The sequence below is a fragment of the Haemorhous mexicanus genome, chromosome 19, assembly GCF_027477595.1.
Source record: "Haemorhous mexicanus isolate bHaeMex1 chromosome 19, bHaeMex1.pri, whole genome shotgun sequence".
NCBI classification, from domain to species: domain Eukaryota; kingdom Metazoa; phylum Chordata; class Aves; order Passeriformes; family Fringillidae; genus Haemorhous; species Haemorhous mexicanus.
Window position 1 is genome coordinate 8,724,558 of NC_082359.1, and position 22,606 is coordinate 8,747,163.

The 22,606-nt window shown below is 40.8% G+C and overlaps 1 protein-coding gene across 1 annotated transcript in view; it reads left to right on the plus strand.

Annotated features, from left to right (window-relative positions):
• The first annotated feature begins 1,397 nt into the window (after positions 1 to 1,397).
• The window catches only part of KREMEN1 (kringle containing transmembrane protein 1), a 30,188-nt gene continuing 8,979 nt past the window's right edge, over positions 1,398 to 22,606 (plus strand). The window contains exons 1-8 of the mRNA XM_059863295.1: positions 1,398 to 1,632; positions 10,998 to 11,160; positions 13,986 to 14,077; positions 18,701 to 18,825; positions 19,260 to 19,413; positions 20,228 to 20,560; positions 21,191 to 21,349; positions 22,496 to 22,580. Of these exons, the coding sequence (XP_059719278.1) occupies positions 1,554 to 1,632; positions 10,998 to 11,160; positions 13,986 to 14,077; positions 18,701 to 18,825; positions 19,260 to 19,413; positions 20,228 to 20,560; positions 21,191 to 21,349; positions 22,496 to 22,580 (1,190 nt within the window). The 5' untranslated portion in view covers positions 1,398 to 1,553. The remainder of the gene's footprint in view (positions 1,633 to 10,997; positions 11,161 to 13,985; positions 14,078 to 18,700; positions 18,826 to 19,259; positions 19,414 to 20,227; positions 20,561 to 21,190; positions 21,350 to 22,495; positions 22,581 to 22,606) is intronic.

Genomic DNA, 22,606 nt, shown 5'->3' on the forward strand with positions numbered 1-22,606 from the left:
GTGAGATGCATCCTCACTGTGTATTGATACAACAGTTAAGGCCTACAAACTGTATTTTGATTGTTCCCCTTTAGAATAGCAAATTGTTCTCTCCCTGTATGGCTTGCTATTTGATTACACAGCAGTGTTGTAAAGGGGGTACAAGGATGTACCTTGTACAAAGGATGTTTGCCCTATTTCTGTTCCTGACAAAGCAACTTTTTACACGCTCTTTAACTGTTAGTGTGGGGTTTTTTTCGTGTGGTTGCTTTGTAGCAAAGCTGTTCTACCATTACTAAAATGTTTCACAGGCCAAGTAAGGACTTTGTAGAAGTTTAGACAATAGCTTGACATTACCACCTTGACACTTTGCCCTTTGGTATCTTCAGCTAGATGAAAACAAGCAAACAAACAAACAAACAAAACCCAACCCAAACAAACCACAAGCCCTATCTTTCTGCACGTGCATTTTCAAAAAGCAACGATGCTCCTGTCGGTCGGGGAGCTGCTGGCCGCTGTGTTTGTGTTTGTCGCTCTGTGTGTGTTGCGCTGTAGGCGTGGGTGTCTCCTCATGTCCCCGTGTCCGTGCCCGTCCGCCAATGCCCCGGGTCCCTGGGCGTGGTGGGCTCCTGCGGCTGTGTGCTCCTGTCTGTGTGGCTGGCTGTGTGGCTGTGTGTTCCTGTTTGTGTGGCTGTCTGTGTTCTGTCTGTGCGGCTGTCCCTGCCACCCGCGGCCGGGACAGCGGCCCCCGCCCGGCCTCAGCTCCGCCCGCCTCGGGACGCGGCCTACGGGGGACACGGCGGCTTCAGCAGCCGCGCTGCTTTCGGCCAGGGCTCCCTCAGCACGGCTCCGCCGCCCCGGTCACTTCTGTGGGGCAGCTGGTGCCTTTCCACTTTTAGAACGACGCCCCAAATCGCAGCGTGCGGCGCTGGCACCTCGCCGCCCACAGAGCCGCTCATGCCCGCATCCCTCGTAAAGTTTGCAGCGTTCTCTCCCTGTGCCGTGGCCGACCGTGCCTTCGCGCCTTCAGGAGAGGAGAGCCGGGCTGCACCTGCGCTCGCCCATCGGCTCCGACGCCCTCAGGGGGAGCCCCGCGGGGCAGGGGCACCGGCCGGCCGCGCCAGGCCACGGGGCTGACGGGCTCTTGCCCGACCACTTCCGCGGGACACTGGGTACGAGGGGAGTGACGAGAGCAAGGCTTGCTTCGCTGCTGGGATGGAGGAGTGTGTGTGTTTGTAGTGAGGCATCCCGGCTAGCGAGGAGGGCTCTGCGGGGCCAAAGCGCTGCCCCGGGGCGAACAGCACCAGCCCGAACCTGTCGGTGTCAGAAGTGGAAGCGGCAGCCCTGCGGTCCCGCGCCGCAGCAGGTTGGGATGTCGGTCTCTATCCTTTCCTGTCACATGGCTGGTAATAGGATCCCTCATCTGCCACTCGGCACCTCGCCGGGGCGCACTTACAGGACACATGCTGTAGGGCCTCCGCTTCCCGCACTTTGCGCTCTTCCCGGCCGCCTGCCACCCCCGGAGAGCCGGGGCTGCCGCCTGCGAGCGCGGCGCGGCCCGGCGGCCGCTGCCTATGGAGCCTCCCGCCCTCGCCGCCGTCCTGGCCTTCTCCGGGCTGGCGCTGAGCTGCTGCCGCGAGCCCGTCCTGTCCGGTGAGTGCCGCTCCGCGGGGAGCCGGGAGGGGGACGCGATCGGGGCTGCTCCCCGAGCTCCTCGCCGGGCTGAGCGGCGAGGGAGCGGGGCAGCCTCTCCCCGAGCTCCGCAGACAAGCAGCCCCCCGCGGAAGGGCTCTGCCGGCCGGCAGCGCCTCTTCGAGGTCGCGGCGACGTCCCTTCCTGCTCGGCAGAGCCGTGCCGGGCTCGAAGCTGCTCGTGCGGGTGTTTTTGCCTGGTATCCCGGGGTATTTGAGGCTCTCCCAACTGTGAGCTCGGGATCTCCTATGAAAGCGTGATGTAAGAGAAAGAAGAGCAGCACGTTTCTCTATAAAAGTGGTTCGATAGCTAGGTCTGCGGAATGGAGGCAATTAAAGGGAGAGGGGCGTGCGATTGTTTGTGTCAGTGGGGAAAAACCTGGGGCAGCAGAGCCAGAACTTGAACGGTGAGCATCCCTCCTGTCCGCAGTGTGCTGCCCCAGCTCCCGGCCAAGCCTGGGATCCTCTCACCATTTAGAAGCCTGAAGCTTCACTTCCTAAGGTGATTGTTCATTTGAAGTTTCTCGGCACCCTTTTCCCCCTCGGTTTAGTTGTTACTAATGGTTTCAAGTACTATGGTTCTCCTCTGGTAAACATTGGCCATGCTTTGCAAGATCAGAAGTGGCAGTTCCAGATGGTCACAGCCATCAGATGTGTGGTCCTTCTGGATACATTTTGTGTATTCTTGATTGCTGTTTCTTCTTACAGAGTAGAATTTGCTCTCCTTCTTTTTGAACGCATACTTGCTTGTAGATGTGCCTAATTAGAAACGGAAAATACTTGCATAGCCATTTTCAGGGAATAAAAAACCTTTTACAAAAAAAAGTTCTGGTAAATTTTACTTCTTCTCAGAAGTAAAATATGAGAGTATTTTCAGATAAGCATTTAGAGAGCTGCCTAGACAGGGACCATGTCTAAGAGTCTGTTCCCAGTACCATTAGGACGTGCTTGGTGCACACAGTGGATACTCCTTCCTTTGCTTAGGCTGAAGAATGTTTGCTTGTAAGGTTTCTGAACAGAACACTCCATGTGTAACCATGTCTCTCACAGAGGGCTGTGTGACAGCAAGTGGAGGATATGGCCCAGTGTGAATGTTTGGCTGTTAAAGAGGACAGAAGTGCCTGAGCACAAGCAGCTGGGGCAGGGGGAGGAGGGAAGAGTATATAATGCCTCCAAATGAAGGTGTAGCAAGGCAGAATGGATCTAGAAAGCACTGCCACCCATGTGTCTTCTGCTCAAGAACGTGGAAACAGTGCAAATCCAGCAACTTGTAATTTGTATGGCCATGTACAGGATCTGCAGAGTTCCTAATCTGCACAAGGTACACATCAGGGTCTTGGTCTTGACCCTTAATCCCACAGAACTGAAACGGGATCAGCTGTTGCATTTGAAACTAGCAGAATTCTGAAATGACAAAAATTACTATTGCTTTTGGAAGGCAGTTTGTTGTATGGTATGTTTTTAATGCCTGTTCCTTGTTTTGGTTTTTTAATGCACGTCCTTATAAGCTTTTTGTAAAGTGCAGTCAAAATAAAGACTGTCACCATCACTTGCTAAGATGGGAGAAAAACTCCAGGAATCACTATATGAAAAATTACTCCAGTTGTTAGAAATGAAAGTGAATTAACAACCATTTTTGCACATGGTACTATGGTACTTTCCACATAATGTTTCTGCTTCACCATGAGATTTTTAACAGTTTCTGTTAATTCATACACTGACATTTCTGCATTCAAACCTTGGCATTTGTGCATTCAAACATCAGCCATGCATCATTTCTCAAGTGGATCAGAAATACTAAGTGTGTGGATAGATTACCTACCATTAAAGGACTGTTTGAATTTGGTGAGTTTTGTTACAAGGCCAAAGCAATGGAAATGCCTTCAGCAAATGTTAGTTTTGGTGAACAAATGTTATTTTATATACTCAGTGCAATAAGTTATAATTTCTAGTTTCTGTATTTATACCGTTCATTTAATTTCCCCATCAGAAATGTATGTGATTATCAATCTCTTTTTCCTTTCTCTGTTTTCTTTCCATTTAGCAATACTGAGTCACCATGTCCTTGGTTTTTTTCCCAGCTGAGTCTTTCCTTTGAGCTGTTATTCCAGCCTTCTCTTACAAACCTGGTATCTCTTGTCATCTTATTCTCTCTATGCCTTAGTGATTCAGAGAAGCAGTTCTACTTGATATACCATAAGCAAGCCTCATGGAAACATTTTAAAAAGCTTTTTTTTTTCTTTCTAACTAGGCAGATAGGGGATGAAATAGACATTTCAGCATATCATGCTTGTACATGTATAGAGCATAACTCAAAATCCAGAGTTATGTGAATAGATTTAGGCAGGATGGAGCCAAAGAACTAGGAGGGAGGCAGGGATTACATGCTGCCAGCTGCAAAATTTTCATTTTTGTCATATCACACCATAATGGTTGTGCAACTGACCACTCCCATCATCCACACAGTGGCTATGGCCCATCCTGATCAAATTGCCAAAGGGATTCAGCCCTGCCACACTTGACAAGGGAACAACAGTTTTAAAACTTCACAAAGAAAGAAAACAAATGGGTGTATTAAGGAACAGAAATTCTTATGAGGTCACATCACACTTTCTTACTTCCAGTGATGAAGAATCACAAGGCAAGCAAGTGTGTTTGCATCTTGTGGCTGAGGAGCAGCCAGCAGCTGCAAAGCTCTGGCTAATATAGCATGTTTGTATTGTACAAATAAAAAGACAAAAGGGACAGAATGCATTTAGAAATAATGGGAACTGTCTCTTGTGCTCATAACCTAACTCATCTGCTTCCAACATATTCCAGAAAAGATCTGTCCAGACAGATTTTTTTTTAACAAATAAAAAGTGATGAAAAGTGATTAGCTTGACAGAGTCAAAATTTCACAAGGATAGCAAGTTCGCATATATGACAGCTCACACACTGCCAGGGAACACAAGTATCAACTCTGCATGTCTGTACATTTCCAGGAATGTGCATTTTTACAAGATAGATGCTTCAGTCAAGGTTTGATCAAATCTCAGGTGGCAAAATTCAAGTAGAATCAGATATTCACTGTGGCTACTCTCTGGCTTGGACCAGAATTAGGTCTCTAATTATGACTAGCAAAAATAATTGCATTTGAGGACTTCCAAAATTCTATGTGTATGTCTGTGTGTGTCTGCATGGATATGTAGAATGAGCAGGATACAATTCTTAAACTACATGTGGAGTGCCCCCACATTGTAAAGGAAAAAATGATCAGCTAATTAAGTTCCCTCATAGCATCACATCAAAATTTAACTGATTTAGGAAATGGGGAGTTGTTTTCTAAGAATTTTGAAAATTGCTATTTTAAACAATGATAATTCTTTCATGATGTTTTTTCTTTAGCTTGTATCAACTGTTCTGTTGTGGGAGGTTCTTACTGTTACAGCACAGGCACAGAAGCCTGACAGTTTTGATAAGTGGTTGTATTATATTGGCATGAATTGGAATAGAAAAGTATTGAAATAGTACACTATTTTTTTACTTGGGTAGATCTAAATCAGCCTTATACTTCCCAAAAGCATTTATTTTGCATCATAGTATGGAATGAGATTTTTTTTTTCCTGACCACTCATATGATAGTATGCAAATTAACTTTTGGTTCAGTCGATAAAACTGCATCTTCAAAGAAAACCATTGCAATGCTAAAAATATTTTTAATAATGACCACAGAAGCCATATTTGTGTCTTTCATCTCCTGAAGCTTCTTCTGGTTTTAATCAGTGATCCCACATGAAGAACTGTGGCAACCTATGATAATAGAATCCCTATTCACATCTCTAGGGAAACAGAAATGTTCTCATTTGAAGAAGGTGATGTGGTGTTCTGCCCCTTCCACCCGTGGGCCCCTGCCTCTGTCACTGCCGGGGTATCTTGGCATCAGTTAAGTGGTTTCTGTCCTTTCCTCTGTGCATTACTTTCTCATTGAAGTGTTTCTGCTGTCTAATTATACCCTTTCAATCAAATTAGAGACTGCAGCATCTGGTTAGTGCCTGTAACTGTTGCCATCTGCACCTAGATACAGTGCTTTCATTTAAGGAGGAGTGCTTAAATTGCAATCTCCAGCCAGAACTAGAACAGTTTAGATAGAATGGATATGACTTAAAATTATTCTTGGAATACTCTGCAAGCACATGCATCAGGCAACCCACACTGAGTCATTATCGGACCTGGCACCCTTGGTTTCATACCCTTATATTCTACTTAAGCATTTTTCTGACTTTTAGAAAAGGCTGAAGGAAAAACAAGTGAAAACTGAGCAGGCAGTTATACCACGTAAATTCAAGGAACCTTTAATTTTTGGTCCGACCTTACATTTAATTACACTGCTGTAATGAAACCCAAGATTTAAATAGTAGCCACTTTCATTTATCTTTCATTAATCTGGAGATCTTTAAAAGAAAACCTTGCTTTTTGTTGGGCAGTAGGTGGTAGGGTAATTTCTGGCTTGGGTAGGCTAGTTTCAGGTTGATAATTGTTGTCAGTCTCTCTGGACCCTGCTCAATGCTCCAAGTAGCTTTGAAAACATTAAGCAAACAAAGTGGTTTGGTTTGTTTGTTTTTGTTTTTTTTTTTTTTGCTCTCCAGTGGAATAGGAAGAAGTTTGTCATTCAAGATTTTCAGTCTCAAAAGCTATGTACAGGCCTCAAACTTGGAAAGTACTCTAAGAAGTCATTTAAACCATCCTGAAACCTCCATCCCTTCAGTCTGCAATTTGTAGAGTCTCTAGATAGATGTCTTTGAGAAAATCAGTGGAAGCCAATGCAGACTCTGAAATGTCAGTGATTAATCATCAATAAAACATCAGGCTGTTACAGTCTGCACTACCTTAATTTTTCAAATGATCCTAAAGTGGCGCCCATGTGGAGTGCAGGCAGCCATGCAGTCCCAAAGTAACAAAGGAAAATGATCATTGTAAGGTCCCTACATTGAAGAAGAAACCGACACAGATGGAAAGAATTTCTACAACAGCTGCTGTTTGATCTTCCAAATGTTGATCTGGCTCTAATAAAACTAATTGTGAACCTGTATCACACACTGAGTATTCACTTACAGTGGACAACATCCCTAGTCTTGTTTTCTGCTTTTTTGTTCTAGCAGTTGTTACTCAGTACATGCTTACCTGGCCTCAGCATTCATTTTAAAAGTTACTTGCTGTCAACCATGGCACCTGATGTGTTGAAAACAAAACAGCCCTGACCACAAAGTGCTGTCCCTGTTTTCTCACAAAGGCTCATGAACATTAGCCTGAACAGCATCTGTTGGAACCTTTTCTGACTAGAACCACTGTAAAGGTTCTCTGATTAATTATCTCTGATTAATCTCTGATTAATTCTGTTTACAGACATCCCCATGACACAGCAGAAGCAGCAGGGTCATTAGGCAGTTAATTGAGTGAAATCATCATGGACACTGATTCTAATCACATATTTGACATAAGCCTCTACTTCAGACTATGTCTGAAATCCAGCTGACTAAAATCTTAGAAGTATGAGGTCACACACTTCTAGATTTGAGTGGTCACAGCTTTCTTCATGTCCTGTCTGAAACCCTAGTGTTTTAGTAGAGGTTTATAGCTGACAGGATGGTCTGAGCCTTGTGTGCCTGAACAAAATCCTTATGGCAAATCTATCAAGCACAGTGGCAACCTGATGCCTTCTTGAGGGCTCTCAGCTGTGGTATCCCCAGGGTGTCTGTCCTTGCCCCTGGGACTTGGATACAGTGCAAGTTCTGTCACAGTTGACCATAATCTTACAAAACTTTAAGGAATAAGGCTTGCTGAAATTCACAGAACCAGTATTTGTTTTCTTGAGTCACAATTCTGATGTTACATTCCAAGTGAGGGGCTTCATACCCTAAAGTGTCATGGGAGTATCACTCAACCTAAGGGTGCCACAACACAGAGAGGTGGTTGTTGCTGCTTGATTCACTCATTTCCCCCTTCCTTTTGCATAATCTACCAAAGAGAAATCGGGTGATTTGAGTAAACTGAAAAGTTTTACCAACAGGATTCAGTCCAGTCTTTTCTGACTGTTTAATTTAGATGACCTCATCCGAATTAGTTCTGTGCAGACAAATCTAGGTGACCTTTTTTTAAGCTCATCTTTTCACAGAATTCTTGCACCAGTGGTACAATACAAAAAGTAGGGTGGAGGCTCTAACCTCCTGTTCTCCAGAATCTCTTAGGGCTTGGATTTGAAATAGAGAGGACAGTGGCCTTTCTGCAGACAAAATGCACCTTCAGCACATTGAGAGTATTAATTTCCTGGTGAAATCACTAAGGTAGTGTCTTGGCCGTCATGCAGCAAAATATGATGAAATCACTGTGTGTGATAAATAGAAGAATTTTTTAGTTGTTGCCAAGTAATGCTTACTCTAAATCAAGGACTTCTCAGTTTCCCATGCTTAGCCAGTGAGCAGGTGCACAAGAAGCCAGGAGGGAGCATAGCAAGGACAACTGACCTGATTTTTTAAAATGCCAATATTTATTTGAAAATATTGGGCTCCCATGCTATGGCAAAATTATTACTAATCCTTAAGGAAATCCAAATTCCCTGTAACACAAAAGGTTTTGTATTTCATTTGATAACAGCTGCTAAATTCCATGACTTAAAGTTTTCACTTCAGTGTTTCAGGGATAATCAATGATTTTCCGTGGTATCTCACTGCCTCCCCTTTCCACATCCACATCTAAGCCAGGGGAGCTTTGTTACAACTCAGCTGAAACATTTGTACCAAATCTCTTGATAGCACAAAGGAACACGGGAGGCCCTGATACAGCTACCTATTGTCTGGGGAACAAAAACTGCAGTTAAGAGGAATGAAGAGAGATAGGTAGGCTAGATAGATAAGCTCTGACTCTTCCTTTTTTTTTCCTAAAGTGCAGTGCAGTTTGAAGAAAATCAGTTAAAAAAAGCTGACATGAAAATATAAGTCACTACTGCAAGTTAAAGCATGGGCCAGTCTTAGCAGATCCTAAAATGGACTGAAGTTAACTTCAGTTTAGTTTGTGTGCCAGACTAAATTCAGGTGTTGTAGCATTCCTTAAATTTCTGAGTCGATGGAAGTATATATTGCTTTTCATATGTAGATATATTTTCTGGATGTGCTTGTCACCCATCACAAATGCTTTTTGCTACTTATTATTTTGTTTATCTATTTTGATTATGTTTTTCCCTCTTTCCTAAAATTCATCAGCTTATATTTTTCAGCTATAACTTCCAAAAGCTTTTATATTAACTGCAAAGCAAAAGAGGCATTGAAGAAAGTTGCAACACAGTCATGACCTTAGAGTGGGTTTTTTTCATGTTTACACAAATATCTGTGGTGGCCTGAATACTGGAAACTCGGATTTGCATTTTTAAGCAAATGCATGCAGCCCACCTGTTTTGCTAAGGCAGGTAAATTACAGTAAGGAGGAGTATTGACCTGAAGCTTGTTTTTGTTAAATTATACACCTTTCTGTCCACAGATGATAACAGAATATATTAATGGCTGTGCAGACACCTCTTCTATGTGCCTTCAGCAACAACATTTCATTTAATAGAAATCCAAACTTGCCTAGGCATGAAAGTGCACAGTGAAAGCACAAAACCATTGTCTTTCATCTGCTGTGTAATAGAACTCTGAAATAATTATTATAATTGTACCATTCTGATATTTGTGAGCCCAGACTAAACTAATTTCAGAGGCATGGTTTTAATAATCCATTTTTCCTTCTTCTACAGTAGTTCTAAATACAAAAACAGTACACTGTTAATATCAGGATTAAAATGTGGGTGGGTTTTTTTTTCCTCTTCCAACTGCAGCCACACAGATCTTTCTAGACTTGTTTTGTAAGTTAGATTTCATGAGGGACACCTGAGATCAGCACATACTTCAGAGCACTCTCCCACTCCCTCAGGGCAGTAGAACATCTCTGCAGCTGCAATATGGTTTCTACAGAGAACACTATCAGATGAAACAGGAGGTTTCACAGCCTGTAGTGAGCAGAAAGCTAATTTTCAATGAATTTCCCCAGTAATGCTGTCCAGTACAAAGAAATGCTTACAGCAGTGTAACACTACAGTTTTAATTCTGTCCCAGACTGTTATGTTTTAATCCTATTCTTAAATAAATGCAAGGATGATAAATGTTAGCAGCTATTAATTATAAGCAGGATGGACTTATTTATGGTAAACTAATTATAATGATTCTTCCTGGGAGATAATCACAGAATGGTTGAGATGAAAGTGACCTCTGGAGGTCACATTGTCCAACTGCTGTGCTCAAGCACAGTCACCTAAAGCAGGTTGTCCAGGACCATGTCCAGGTGACTTTGGAATATCTCCAAGGATGGAGATTCTACAGCCTCCCTGGACAACTTCTTCCCATGCTCTGCCACACTCACATTGCATAACTTAATCAAAAATGCTTGGCAATTTCAGCAAAAGTAAAACTGTTCATGCATGTGGATATTTATTTCATCAGAAGATGGCCAGTGAACATGTCCGTGGCCAGGGGGTTGGAACTGGATGATCTTTAAGGTCCCTTTCAGCCTGAACCACTCTACAGTTCTGTGATTAACAAGGCCCAGCAAAGCCAGGCAGCAGGAAATTTGTAGTTCAGCTGAGAAGGGGCTAATGTATTTAGTGAAATCATTCTCTGCTTTGGTTTCTAACTTGCTGAGTATTAAACAAATCTAAGTGGGAGAAAATATGAGTGAGGCAGAAGAATACTGACCCATGCCTTTTAATCTGAAAGCATAAATGCTTTAGTAGCAAATCACAGTATTGTGATCATACTCTGCTGAAGGAGGTCCCTTTCTAAGGCAATTCAATCTGTAAGAATTTTTCTAAATCAGAACGTAACTGGTGGTGAGATCCACACTTACAAAGTCTTTCACTTTAAAGTACAGATAGTCACAACTTTAGCTGAAGTGGCATGAGAGTTTGGTTAATAAGTAGCAGACTATAAGGTCATATGATTTCATTTTTGGAAAATTAACAAGAGTCATCCTAATGAGTAAAACACAAGGAAAACAGTAAAAAGTATTATGCTTATTCAGAAAATGCATGTTAATTGTGTAAACCTCCCATCAGGCCTGTCTTATACATTGTTTATTAAAGTAATGACATCATAATCTCTTGAATAGAGGTTTGACTGAGAGAAAGCTTAAATCCTAGCCAGCATCTTTAGCTGCCTAAGCAATGCAGGAAACATGGTCTCTTGGATATGGGGTGGAGGGTGAGGGAAGAGCAAACACTAAACCTACATACATTCTTTTTCCATTTCTCTTTCTTCCCAGAATGCTATACAGCCAATGGGGCTGACTACCGTGGCACTCAGAACCAGACCTCCCAATATGCAGGGAAACCTTGTCTTTTTTGGAATGAGACCTTTGAGCATCCTTACAATACTGTGAAATATCCCAATGGGGAGGGAGGGCTTGGAGAGCATAACTACTGCAGGTAAGAAATATCCCATTGCTTTCACATTGCCTGAACACCCAGTGTTACTTTAAGCAGTTGACAGAAAATTAGGAAATGTCCTGTTATACAGTGAAGAATGTCAGAACCATGGGTATCCAACACTTTTTGGTTTACCCTGTTATCAGTACCCTGAATCTATCAGCATCCTTATTTTCAACCCAGCTCCCACACTTTCTCAGCACAGTCCCTATCATGTGTCCAATTGATAAGGTGGCACAACAGAGAAAGACTACAGATTACTTAAATGAAAAGGTGGAGATTAAAAAAAAAAAAATCCAAATTAGAAGTACACAGTGCAGTGAGTGTCTGGAGGAGTCTCTGGATGGTTTTTATCCTCACACACAAGCCTGGTTCTGTTACACTATCCAAGTTTTGTTCTAATGAAAGTTATGTAGTCACTAAAAATTCTAATTGAGCATCAGTGATTTAGAGTTATTTGAATTCAGAAGCTCATCTGTCAGGGGTTACAGTACTAGATTAAACCATGGCAGATGCATTTCTATTTCCTTGCCTTCTAGAGGAAGTCCTCCATAACTATGGATAGAACTTAGAACAAAACTTAAATAAGAAGTTCTGATTTGGCTCCTCAATTCTGAAGTTATTTTCAGAGATGTTTAGGCTCTGTAGGCTTTTTTTAAGCTCTGTGTCTCCATAGGCATACTAATACAGAGCTGTGAAAAATACAGTGGTCACTGAATTCTCTTTGATAATAATAGCAGAATCAAGAATGTAATTTTGATTGTTGCTGTGTGGCAATATTCTAGACAAGCTGTATCCACAGAATCTTACTTTTGGCAGTCATCTCTGGCTAATATTTTGGTTAGTACAAAGCAAACATGTAAAAGCTGAGCAAAAACATGCATGAGAAACTGAATGTTTATCCAGATACTCAAAAAACACTTACTTGAAACTTGTTTTACCTAGCAAATGAGAACTTGATAAATGCTACAATTAGCAAGAAGCCTATAATGTGATAGGTTAATCTGAGAAATTACTTAATTACCAAAAAGTTTTTTACCTGAATCTGCTAGGTATTAAATTGTCCTCATTTTCTTCCTTAGGCTGTATCACTTGGCCTAGGAATATTCTCACAGGTGTGTGGAATGACAGTCCTAACTAATGGATGACTTTTAACTTCACATTCTCTTGAAAGAAAGCTTGGAAAGTCACTAAGAGTGCCAGAGTATATCTGTAGTATGCAAATGTTGTCAAGGGCTGTGATACAGCTGTTTTAACTTTCTCTGACATTCATCTGCTTGATGACAGTGGACAAGTGGATTTTCCCTTTTCTCAGGCAGCACATACCTCACAAGGCTTTTTCAAGGCATAATACATTGCCTTGAGATTTGATTTTTGGGGACAGCATTTGAATAATCAAATTTTACACTTGAAGTATTAATCAGAAGCATGTTACCTCTCCATGGGTGGTCCTTACTTGGAACACTTTGTTTACTGCAAGACACCCTGTTAAGATGGAAATGCCTCACTCCAACCATAACAAAATAATGAGGACTGAAATTTTTGGAGATTTTGAAAGACAGAGTTGGTTTCTAACTGCCATGCACTTCTGAGGTTGAAGACAAAGATTTCTAAAGACATTCATCATGTTTCTCTCCAATTTCCTCGCATTTTTAAGGCATTTCTATGTAGAGTGCCATTCTCATGATTGAATTCCTGACATACGGTTTCTGTCATGAAGATGTAATTGCAAAAATTCCTGCAGCTCTGGATACAAGGGAAAATGGGTTAGTTCAAGTACAAGCTTCACTTGGTTTTAGACTTCTACTTTTTTTAGCTACTGGAGGTTCTTGCATTACACCTAAATTCCTAGCATAGCTAGTCTTAGACTTTCCTGGTGCACTGCCTCTACTAATCTGTTTGAAAGCCTAACTAGCAACATTTTAGTCATCTAAACTGCACTCATCTCACCAGTTGTTTTCAGCAGTCTGCTATTTGACCAAAAAACATCCACAGAATTTCTAAAATTGGATCTCCCACAAAAGAGTTGTTAATAAGCATAAATGACAACATGCAGCTGGACTGACACTTCAGTAGAGCTGTGTCATTTATAGAATTCATGCCAAAGCACATGATAAAAAGATTGCAACTGGTTATAATTTAAAAAAAGGTCATATTTCAACCTGACTGTCCAAAATAAGAATTATTCTCTTAAATAGATCTTTGCAATGTGAATAGCCTTTCACAGTGTATATAGAAAAAAACTTTAAATAACCTAATGACTAATTAGGTATGCATTTGTAAGTGGTGCTACACAACAGCAAATAATTATAAAAATAGTGATCATCATCATCATGGACATATAAGGAATGAACCATCAATATAAAGAGATCACTGGAATGGATTTAGTTTTATTGAAAAGGAGGAAAAAATTCAGTCTTTCCCAGAAGACTTTATCACCTAAGTGTTTTTATCACCATACACACAGAAAGTTGGAGTCTGGACTATTTTGTACCAAGGCAGAAAATCAAGTTTATGAGTCTATGGAACCTGTACACAGGATGTGGGACAGCAAATCTTCCTCTCTGTCAATACTGACCAGAAACATCTCTGCACCTTTTAACCTTAGACTAAAACAAAGCTATATCTTAGACATTACTAGCATCTTATGCTTGATGAAAACTGTAATAACCAAAGCTATCTGAACTTTCTCATAATGCAAAACTTTGCGTTTTTTGGTAGGTACTAGAGCAAAAATAGTAATGCCATTGAAGCTTGATAAAATTGAAAAACCACACACACCAAAAAAAAAAAAATTAATTTCAGTGACTGTTTTTCTCTTTCAGAAACCCAGATGGGGATGTCAGCCCATGGTGCTATATTGCAGAACATGAAGATGGAATATACTGGAAATACTGTGAGATCCCATCCTGCCGAAGTAAGAGCACCCTGCCATTCTTTTAGGCCTGCATCTCAGCTGAGCAGAGACTGGCAGTTCCACAACAGTGGGTGGTGATTTCCAAACACAAACTAGGATAAGGCAAAACAGCTTCTTTTCAGTTTCAGACTAAGCTGTATTTTAAACAGGTTTCTTTGAGTTAATGACAAGCTTACTGAATTGTTCCTCCACTGTTATCCTTTTCATCTTACCTCAGAATTAATGGATTGTGGTATTTACAAATAATACCGTATGACAGGGAATCACACAAAACTTGTGAAATACTGCTAGTTCTTTGAATCCATAGATCATTAATTTATTAAAATCTAGAGGGGAAAAAAAAAAAAAAAAAGGAGTTTTTACAAGTTATTTATGTGTCCATACATTGCAATTAGCTCATGAAATGAATTATATTAGTTTAATGTGTACAGGGCAGTTCCTCCAAGAACTGCTTGGAGGAAACATAAAAATATGAGAGGACACAGTGAAAAGGTGTCTGTGCTGTATGGGAACTCCAGTAGAATTCTGTCTCTGGCAGGTGCAGATACTCAGCATTGCTGTGAAACCACAACTTGGACTTCATTTGATTTTTTTGAAATCAGATCATTTACAAGCTACTTACATGAAGCTTCTTTCCAGAATTTTATATTTTTACTGTTTTCTATTTTTTTACTGTGTCCACAGAGTCATGATTTGTGTATCTTCCAAAATTTTCTTTCCCAAATCACATTCTTTAAAATATGCCCAAATATTAAGAAGATATTCTAGTCTTGCATGTTAACAAGCAACTACAGCTACACATTTTAGTAAGTGTAATCATCAACGTCCTCACTTGCTTTCCTAACTTCTTTTGGGCAAGTACCCTCTATTTCTAAGGCATAATTTAGGTCTCCACTGCTAAGTACCAGAGCAGGTGCCCATATGTGGACACACATTTGATTGGAAGAAATGTATTTCTTACCTGAAGTTAAGAAAAAAACAGACAAGAAAAATGGAGCTAAAGTGATTTTTTTTTTTTACTGTGTTCATAGCTTTGTTGTTTTGGGGTTTTTATGAATGTGAATGACTCACATCTTCATGCTAGGCAAACAAATACCCCAGTGTGACCTTAAGACAGATGGCTTTTACCTAGACTTAAATACAGATTAAGGAGTCTAATTTAAATAACACAAAATCATTCAACACTCTGATACTCATTGTTCAGAGGACATCTTACTTATTTTTCTAATATATAAGGTATGATTTAAGAAACTTGACCCTCCTAATTAAGAAATTTAACTTGGTCTAAAATGAAAAAATTTGCATTTTCTTTAAAGACCACAGATGTTAACAAATTATCTGGATATGGCACCAGGAAAAAAGCTGAAAGACAAATTCTCTCCAGTCCATTTGTTCTACACAAAGGATCCTTTTAAAACCAGCCTTGCTCATTTTCTCTGTGGTGGGGAGCAGAGGATTTAAACTTGGACACTTACTTGCACAGATAATCCAGACTTACATTTACAAAATGTCCTTTTGACCAGTAGCAGCTGCTTCAAGCATTGCACTGAAACTCGATACTAGAAAAAGGAATTGCAGCAATTTAGAGCAAACTGTACATTGCAAGCCCATCCAAATCTTAATACAAACCTCATGGTTTATGAAGCTGTGTAAAAAAATCTTTTATTCTTCATCAGACTTTCTGTTTTCAGTAAGCATGATGCTAAGTCATAGGACCATCAAAACTATCTTGTGAAGTATGCAAATGAAATGCAAAGTCAGTTTTTGAATGCAAAACTTGACTTTTGTGATGGAGCAAAAAAGCAATTGTTTTTTAAAAAAAACCTATTCAAAAATTTTTAGAGAAAAAATTCTTATATAAGCTTCTTTACCTTAATGATATTTACTACTAGAAAATTATCTGGAACATAAGTTACCTATTAACTGTGCCCACATAATGCCATGGCAGTGCCAACAACATGAAGCATCTTGATTGCCTAGGGAGATTTGCATGCAATGATTCATCTCAACAACAGTTAAGAATCTACAGTTAAGAATTTTTCATTATGGTGATGAATTCACATGATTATCTCATGTGTCTCATTCTCTAACATTTACACATAACACTACATGCTTCAGTCAGAAATGTGTTCTGATATTCTGCAAAGGTAATGTACAGAATTTAGCAGTGTTAGATGAAGATGGATGAGCACAATCACAGAAAACAGTGGTAGTTACTCCAGGAGGAGCTTTGTCTTCCCTTTTCTTCCTCTCTCCTTTTTCATGTCTGCTAAGCAGACTGGAATGGACAGAAACAAAATAAAAGGCAAGGCTGCAGCTCTGAGTGCTGAGAGAACATGTGCATCTCACATGGAGGATTCAGAACTGAATGCTTCAGATGGTTTGTTTGCAGTGCTGCAGCTATTCCTGACTTTTTTGGTCTCCTTGTTAATGAGGTTAGGTTTAAGTTCAAAGGAAATAACTTACACTTCCAAAATGTGAAAGAAAGAAGGAAAGAAATAAAGGCTTGCTATACCACTTAACTACATCTTCATGTTTATGACTCACATGACTCTCTCCCCATAAACAGATTTCATTACTGGAATCATATTTCCAGTGTGCATGAATGTAATGTAATAAATTGGACTGAAATATGGAGGAGGTGTTAAATGGCAGGGCCAGGTAAGTTATACAGATCTGTATGAACACAAGAACAAGAACAACCCTAACAATTTGTGCATGTGCAAAAAGCTGGGAGGCTCTTCAAAGACAGCTAGATGAGCATAGCTGGAACATGGTTTTGAGCTCAAAAGGATTAATTCCATATTTTAATACATTGAATATGTGCCTCAACATGTAAAATGCAGAAGCTGTGGTGTTTGCCAGGACCTCATTAAGTCAAATGCTACTTAAAAGAAAAATAATATGCTTGTGCAAAAGAAGTGACCTTTTAAGCAGAAGAGGACAACTAGAAAATAGATACAAATGGGTGAAGACAGTGTAATAGTGAAACATCACTGGTGAACATGGAGAGTAATTGCAGAACACTGAATACCTCACTTTTTGGCCAAGTTTCTTTAGCAGGCTAAATATTAAGAGCAAAGAATGTTAAAATACTGCTGGGACACCAGAGACTTATTAGTCTTAGGATGTATGCTTGATTTAGTTAAAAAATTTAAGAAGTTTTCAAATTACTCAGGTTTCTTAGCATACTGAAGTACTAATCCTCTGGAGCCAAGGTTGAAAGGTCTCACTAATAAAGCTACTTTAAAAAAGAAAAAAAATTATAAATCCCAGGTCTCTTAGGAAAATGAGCTAGGTTGGATAACTAGGAAGCTTTTTCAGGGCTGTGAAATCATGTACAATACAAGAAAGAATGAGCTCTCTCATGAGTTATCTGCCCAGCTGTACTCAGCTGGGGTGGGGCTGCAAGTGGGGATTTCCAAAGGTATGTTAAATCAGGCTGTAACTTGAAGTCTCAGTACTTATATGAATGTTGCTGCTATATCAAAGCCATAACTCCATGCAAGTATTTATAATTGAAATTGTATTCTTAGAGAACAAAATTAATTTCTGAACAGTATTTCAAGCAATGTTATGTCATTATTTATAATAAGTTTACTGGGTACTCTAATAACCAATGACTACATAAATAAAACACTCATACAGGTCTCTGAGCACATCATGTCAAACAGAGCTGTGGCAGTTGGGTGGACAAAAAGAATCCATGTCAATCTGGCACAAGAATAAAACTTAACATAGAGCTAGTAACAGATTTAATTTCAGGCATGTGAATAGATATGACAAGTGGGCAAGGGATAATTTTCTGCCATTATCCCAGCACTGTATTGTACTCCACATCCTCTCCCGGGGGTGGTCATGGCTAAATTCCAGTGCTTTGATGAAAAGTGCAAAACCAAGAAAAAAAAACAGAGCACTGAAGGGAGAAAACTCTGATCTCCCATAGTGACCAAGGAGCCTTGAAACATCATATTAATGTAAATAGATGGCTTGGTTTTTTTAAGTAAAATTGATCATTTTTAATCTCCTTGTACGATGCTTCAGATTCATATCAGAATTCAAGTTTTAAATATTAGGAAATTCCCCTATATTAGTCCCTCCCATAAAACTTGCCAAACTCCATTCTAAAAGTGTTTAGATTCCCTTCCTCAAATACCCTGTTTTGAAAACTTCCAGAATGCCCAGTTTGGAAGGTCAGACAGAAATACAACCAGTTTAATTTACATTTTCAGAATATGCATGCCAGTAGTAAAAAACCAAAAAAACAAACCACACAACCCCCCTGAACCCACTTAATGCCTTGGGTTCTTTAAATTGCCTCTTTCAGGAGAAATGAGCAAGGTATTTATCTTGTATATTTTACTGCAGCTTACTGAAACCAGCTAGACAGTCTTACAGGTATATTGCTGAGATGATATGATACTCTTTTGTCCCATCACTCATCCCTGGGCGTGTTTGGAAAATATGACAAGAATCATGCAGAGCATGAGTAACAAAGAGTTCCCATAGTGCAGCATCGAGCCCAGAACGTAGAGAGAGCTGCTCAGAGACCAGGTAGTTCATGAAGTGGTGTGGGATGTTTACAGGCACTTTAGAATGACTGCTGTGTGTCACTCCTCCCAGTGCCAGGAAATCTGGGCTGTTACAAGGACCATGGGGAGCCCCCACCTCTGACTGGCACCAGTGAGACCTCCAACAAACTCACCATCCAGACGTGCATCAGCTCCTGCCGCAGCCAGCAGTTCAAGGTGATTTCCTTCACATCCATTACAAAACCTTTTCAAAGACAAAAATGGCAACATGCCTAGAGGTCTCTGTCATATTTCTCCTCTTGCCCTTTTTTTTAACCCTTGGGAGGTTAGAAAGGTGGAAGGTTGGACTTCCAACACAGAGATCAAGCCCTCTCTCTGCATCCAGAGGAATCTGAACAAATGACTAATGAATAATGAAAATATGGTTGCTTACTGCAATTGTGTCAGGGTGCCCTCCCTTCCATCTTTCCCCCCAGTCCTAAGCAGCATCCTGACAGCCCAAACAAAAATAGCCTGTGGTGGTTCCTCTGAGTAATCATACTTCTCCAAAACACACATTTTCTGCTGCCAGCTTTCTTGCTCAAACAACCTCCTGCTGTCACTCCTTCAAATACTTTTCCTCCCTTCCTTATGCATCTTTGTTGTCAAAGTTTGCAGGCATGGAATCAGGTTATGCTTGCTTCTGTGGAAATAATCCTGACTACTGGAGATACGGGGAGGCAGCCAGCACGGAATGCAACAGTGTTTGCTTTGGAGACCACACTCAGCCCTGCGGTGGGGATGGCAGAGTCATTCTTTTTGACAGTAAGTATTGAAGCAGGCTCAGCTTTTCCCAAAGGAGAGGCCTCACATGTTCAGCAAATTGGGGAAAAGGCTCAAAACAAAGAGAGCTGTTGCACATCAAACAGCAAAACACCTCTGTTCAGTATAAAATAAAGCTGCTCTTTCTGCCTAAAATTCTCATCCATTAATAATGTGAAATAGCTCTTCCAAGAAATGATGCTTGCTCATGCTCCAGAGGTTCTTTCACTTTCCTCACAAGTGGTACTAAGTCAGCTGTCAGAAACTCCCTAAGAATTGATCTTGGTAGAGAGTAAAAATTTGTATGTGCACGTGTGGATATGCATTGTCAGTTGGTGGCATTTGAGTTCTCTCTGGATTCACTGGAGTTTAAGTTTTCAATTTCCTACAGCTGAGAAGGAATGTCAGTCATTAAGCAGTGAGAGTTAATAGTCACTAATCCACTTTCCTGCCTGCCTGATAGGTTTAGAATAGAAGCCCCTGAATCAGTGATTTATCTTTCATCCCATTTCTGCAAGGATGCAGGAGAGGGTGCCTGGTCACACACAAGGACAAAGGAAAGTTGCAGTGTTCAAGACTGATGCATAGGTCAGAGTAATGAGGCATGAGTATTCCAAGAAAAGGCAACAAAAGCTGTGCTGAGGGAGGGAAAGAGCAGCTGCAGAGACTACATCCTGCTGGCCTAGCCAGTCTGTACCTTTAAGTCACATTTAAGTATTAGAATCTATAGGGTGATAAAGCTTGGCAAAATTAATGTATTACTTCTTTTTTTTCTTTCTTTCCTCCCATTTTCCCCCTTTTCCTCTTCTTTTCACAGCCCTTATTGGTGCCTGTGGAGGGAATTACACTTCTGCTACAGCTGTGATCTATTCCCCAGATTTCCCTGACACATATGGCACAGGCAAAGTCTGTTATTGGACCATACAAGTTCCAGGAGCATCTCAAATCCACTTCACCTTTGTCCTTTTTGAAATCAAAGATGCTACAGATATGGTGGAATTGCTGGATGGTTACACCTACCACGTCCTGGCTCGTTTTAATGGCAAGAACAGGCCTCCCCACACCTTTAACATCTCCTTGGATTTTGTCATTTTGTACTTTTTCTCAGATGACATCAATCAAGCCCAGGGATTTGCAATCAGGTATAGAGGTAAGGAGCTATCTTTGCTGTTTCTACCTTTCAGTGAAGCATTTAATTCCCACAGGAGATTTCTGAAGTAGCAATTAAAGAGCAAATATTTCAGCTCTTGTCTAACAGGTCTTTCATCACTCTTGTTGCCACTACTCACTGGGTGAAAGCTTCACCAAAATTCCTCTCAGTTTAGAACATTCCAGTCAGCTACATCATAAATAGCAAAATACAGGTTTTCAAAACCTGCACTTTGCTGTTTATTTCATAACTTCAAGATTCAATTCTATACCTTCCTGTTAAAACAGATTGGAAAATGACAAAGGAAAACAAAACAAACAATAATCCATCTGCACGTTGGTTCATCTTGGCTCCTTCCAATAGTCTCTTCTTCTCTAGCTGAAAGTCATCAGGAGAAAATGTTCTGGTCCTTGAGTTGCACCTGCTGTTATGATGAACAGTCAGCTTCCAGAAAAATGCTGAGAACCCCAAACTGGTGAAATACAGGCTTTTTTAGGAATCAGATATAAATCCATTATTTGAGTTCTCTTACATAAACCAGAGAGCAGCATGTCTGTTTATAAGCACAAAATAAAGTCAAATTACACCTGTTAAGAGATTGTTACTGTAATCACACTCCTGTCTTTTCAGCTGTGAAGGACAATGTGCACCAAAACAAGATCCCAGTGAATCACACCCTTCCAGAGAGAACAAACGAGCAAGCAAATCTCAGCATCAATGCAGCCCGGTCATCAAAGATACTCTATGTCATCACAACCAGCCCAAGCCACCCAACCAGCTCCATGCCTGGTAATGACACAATAAAATGTGAAAATGGGTAAAAAAACAAATTTGCCAAAGCAAAATCTGGAGTCACTATTTCCTTTGCTGCCTCCTCCAAGTTAGCAGATCCACTGTGCATCTCACTAACAGATGAATTTTCATTCAGTCTAATTAGCACTAACTGGGATTCTCTCATTACATTTCAAAACACTTCTCAGCCTAAGTCAGAAATAGTGTGAAGATGGTGAGTTCTTGAGAATGGAAGTGTCAGAAAATACAAGTCAGAGCAGCCTCCTTACTGAAGTCAGCTTTAGTGACCTGCATGCCCAGAAGGGTACAAGCTGCTGAAAAAAGAGCAAACTTTACTTGTAGAGTCTAGAATAGCTTGAATGCTGTTTGCAGCCCTGATATCCCAATTAACAAAAACCTCATCAATAATAGACAAGTTAATGGGTGTAGGGGAGATGTCACTGAGAACTGTCATGTGTTCAGAACTCACCTTCAGGACTGAATTCAGGAAATTACTGAGCTGTGAATAATTGAAGGCTGGAAATGCACTCTTGGTGAATATCACTGTTATTCTCTCCTGTTGTTAAACCACCCTGGCTTTTATGTATCATTGGAACTGGGCCTCAATCCCACGGTCCTGGAGCTGTCTGCATCCCAAACCTGAAACAGGAGCTGCACACCCAAACCAGCCAAGGTGCAGAACATGCCCAGGAATAGTCTGGGACCAGCCCCAGCCTAATGCTGGCTCACCACAGTTACACCTAAGCTGCCCAGTGTTAACTGCCCAGGAACACCAACAGAAACTGCACCTTTGGATTCTATGCAGTTCCAAAAATACTGTTTAAATCATCATGTACAGGCAATGCTTTGAGGAAAAGGCAGTGGGTGGAAGGGAACTTCTGCTTCCTTTCCTAGATAATTTTACTAGCATATGCTTTGAATTTTGCCAGCTTTCAATTTTATTGGGAGCAATTCTGCAAGGGAAAAGAGCAGTTCTGACTGAAAGTTGTATGGTTTGTGCCAGTCTGCAGAAAATACTTGCAGGTTTAAGGCATTGTCAAATTCCAGAGTTGAATAAAGCATCACAAGTTCCTTTCATGCAATATTCTTACTGTAAAAACTGTAAATGAATGTACTGAGAGCTCCCCCTTTTCTCTTTTGCAGAATGGACAATATACAGTCTCACAGCACTGCTCATCCTAAGTGCTACAGCCATAATTGCAAAGATACTTCTGCACGTTACCATGAGGTGAGTGTGGAGCAAAACCAACCACA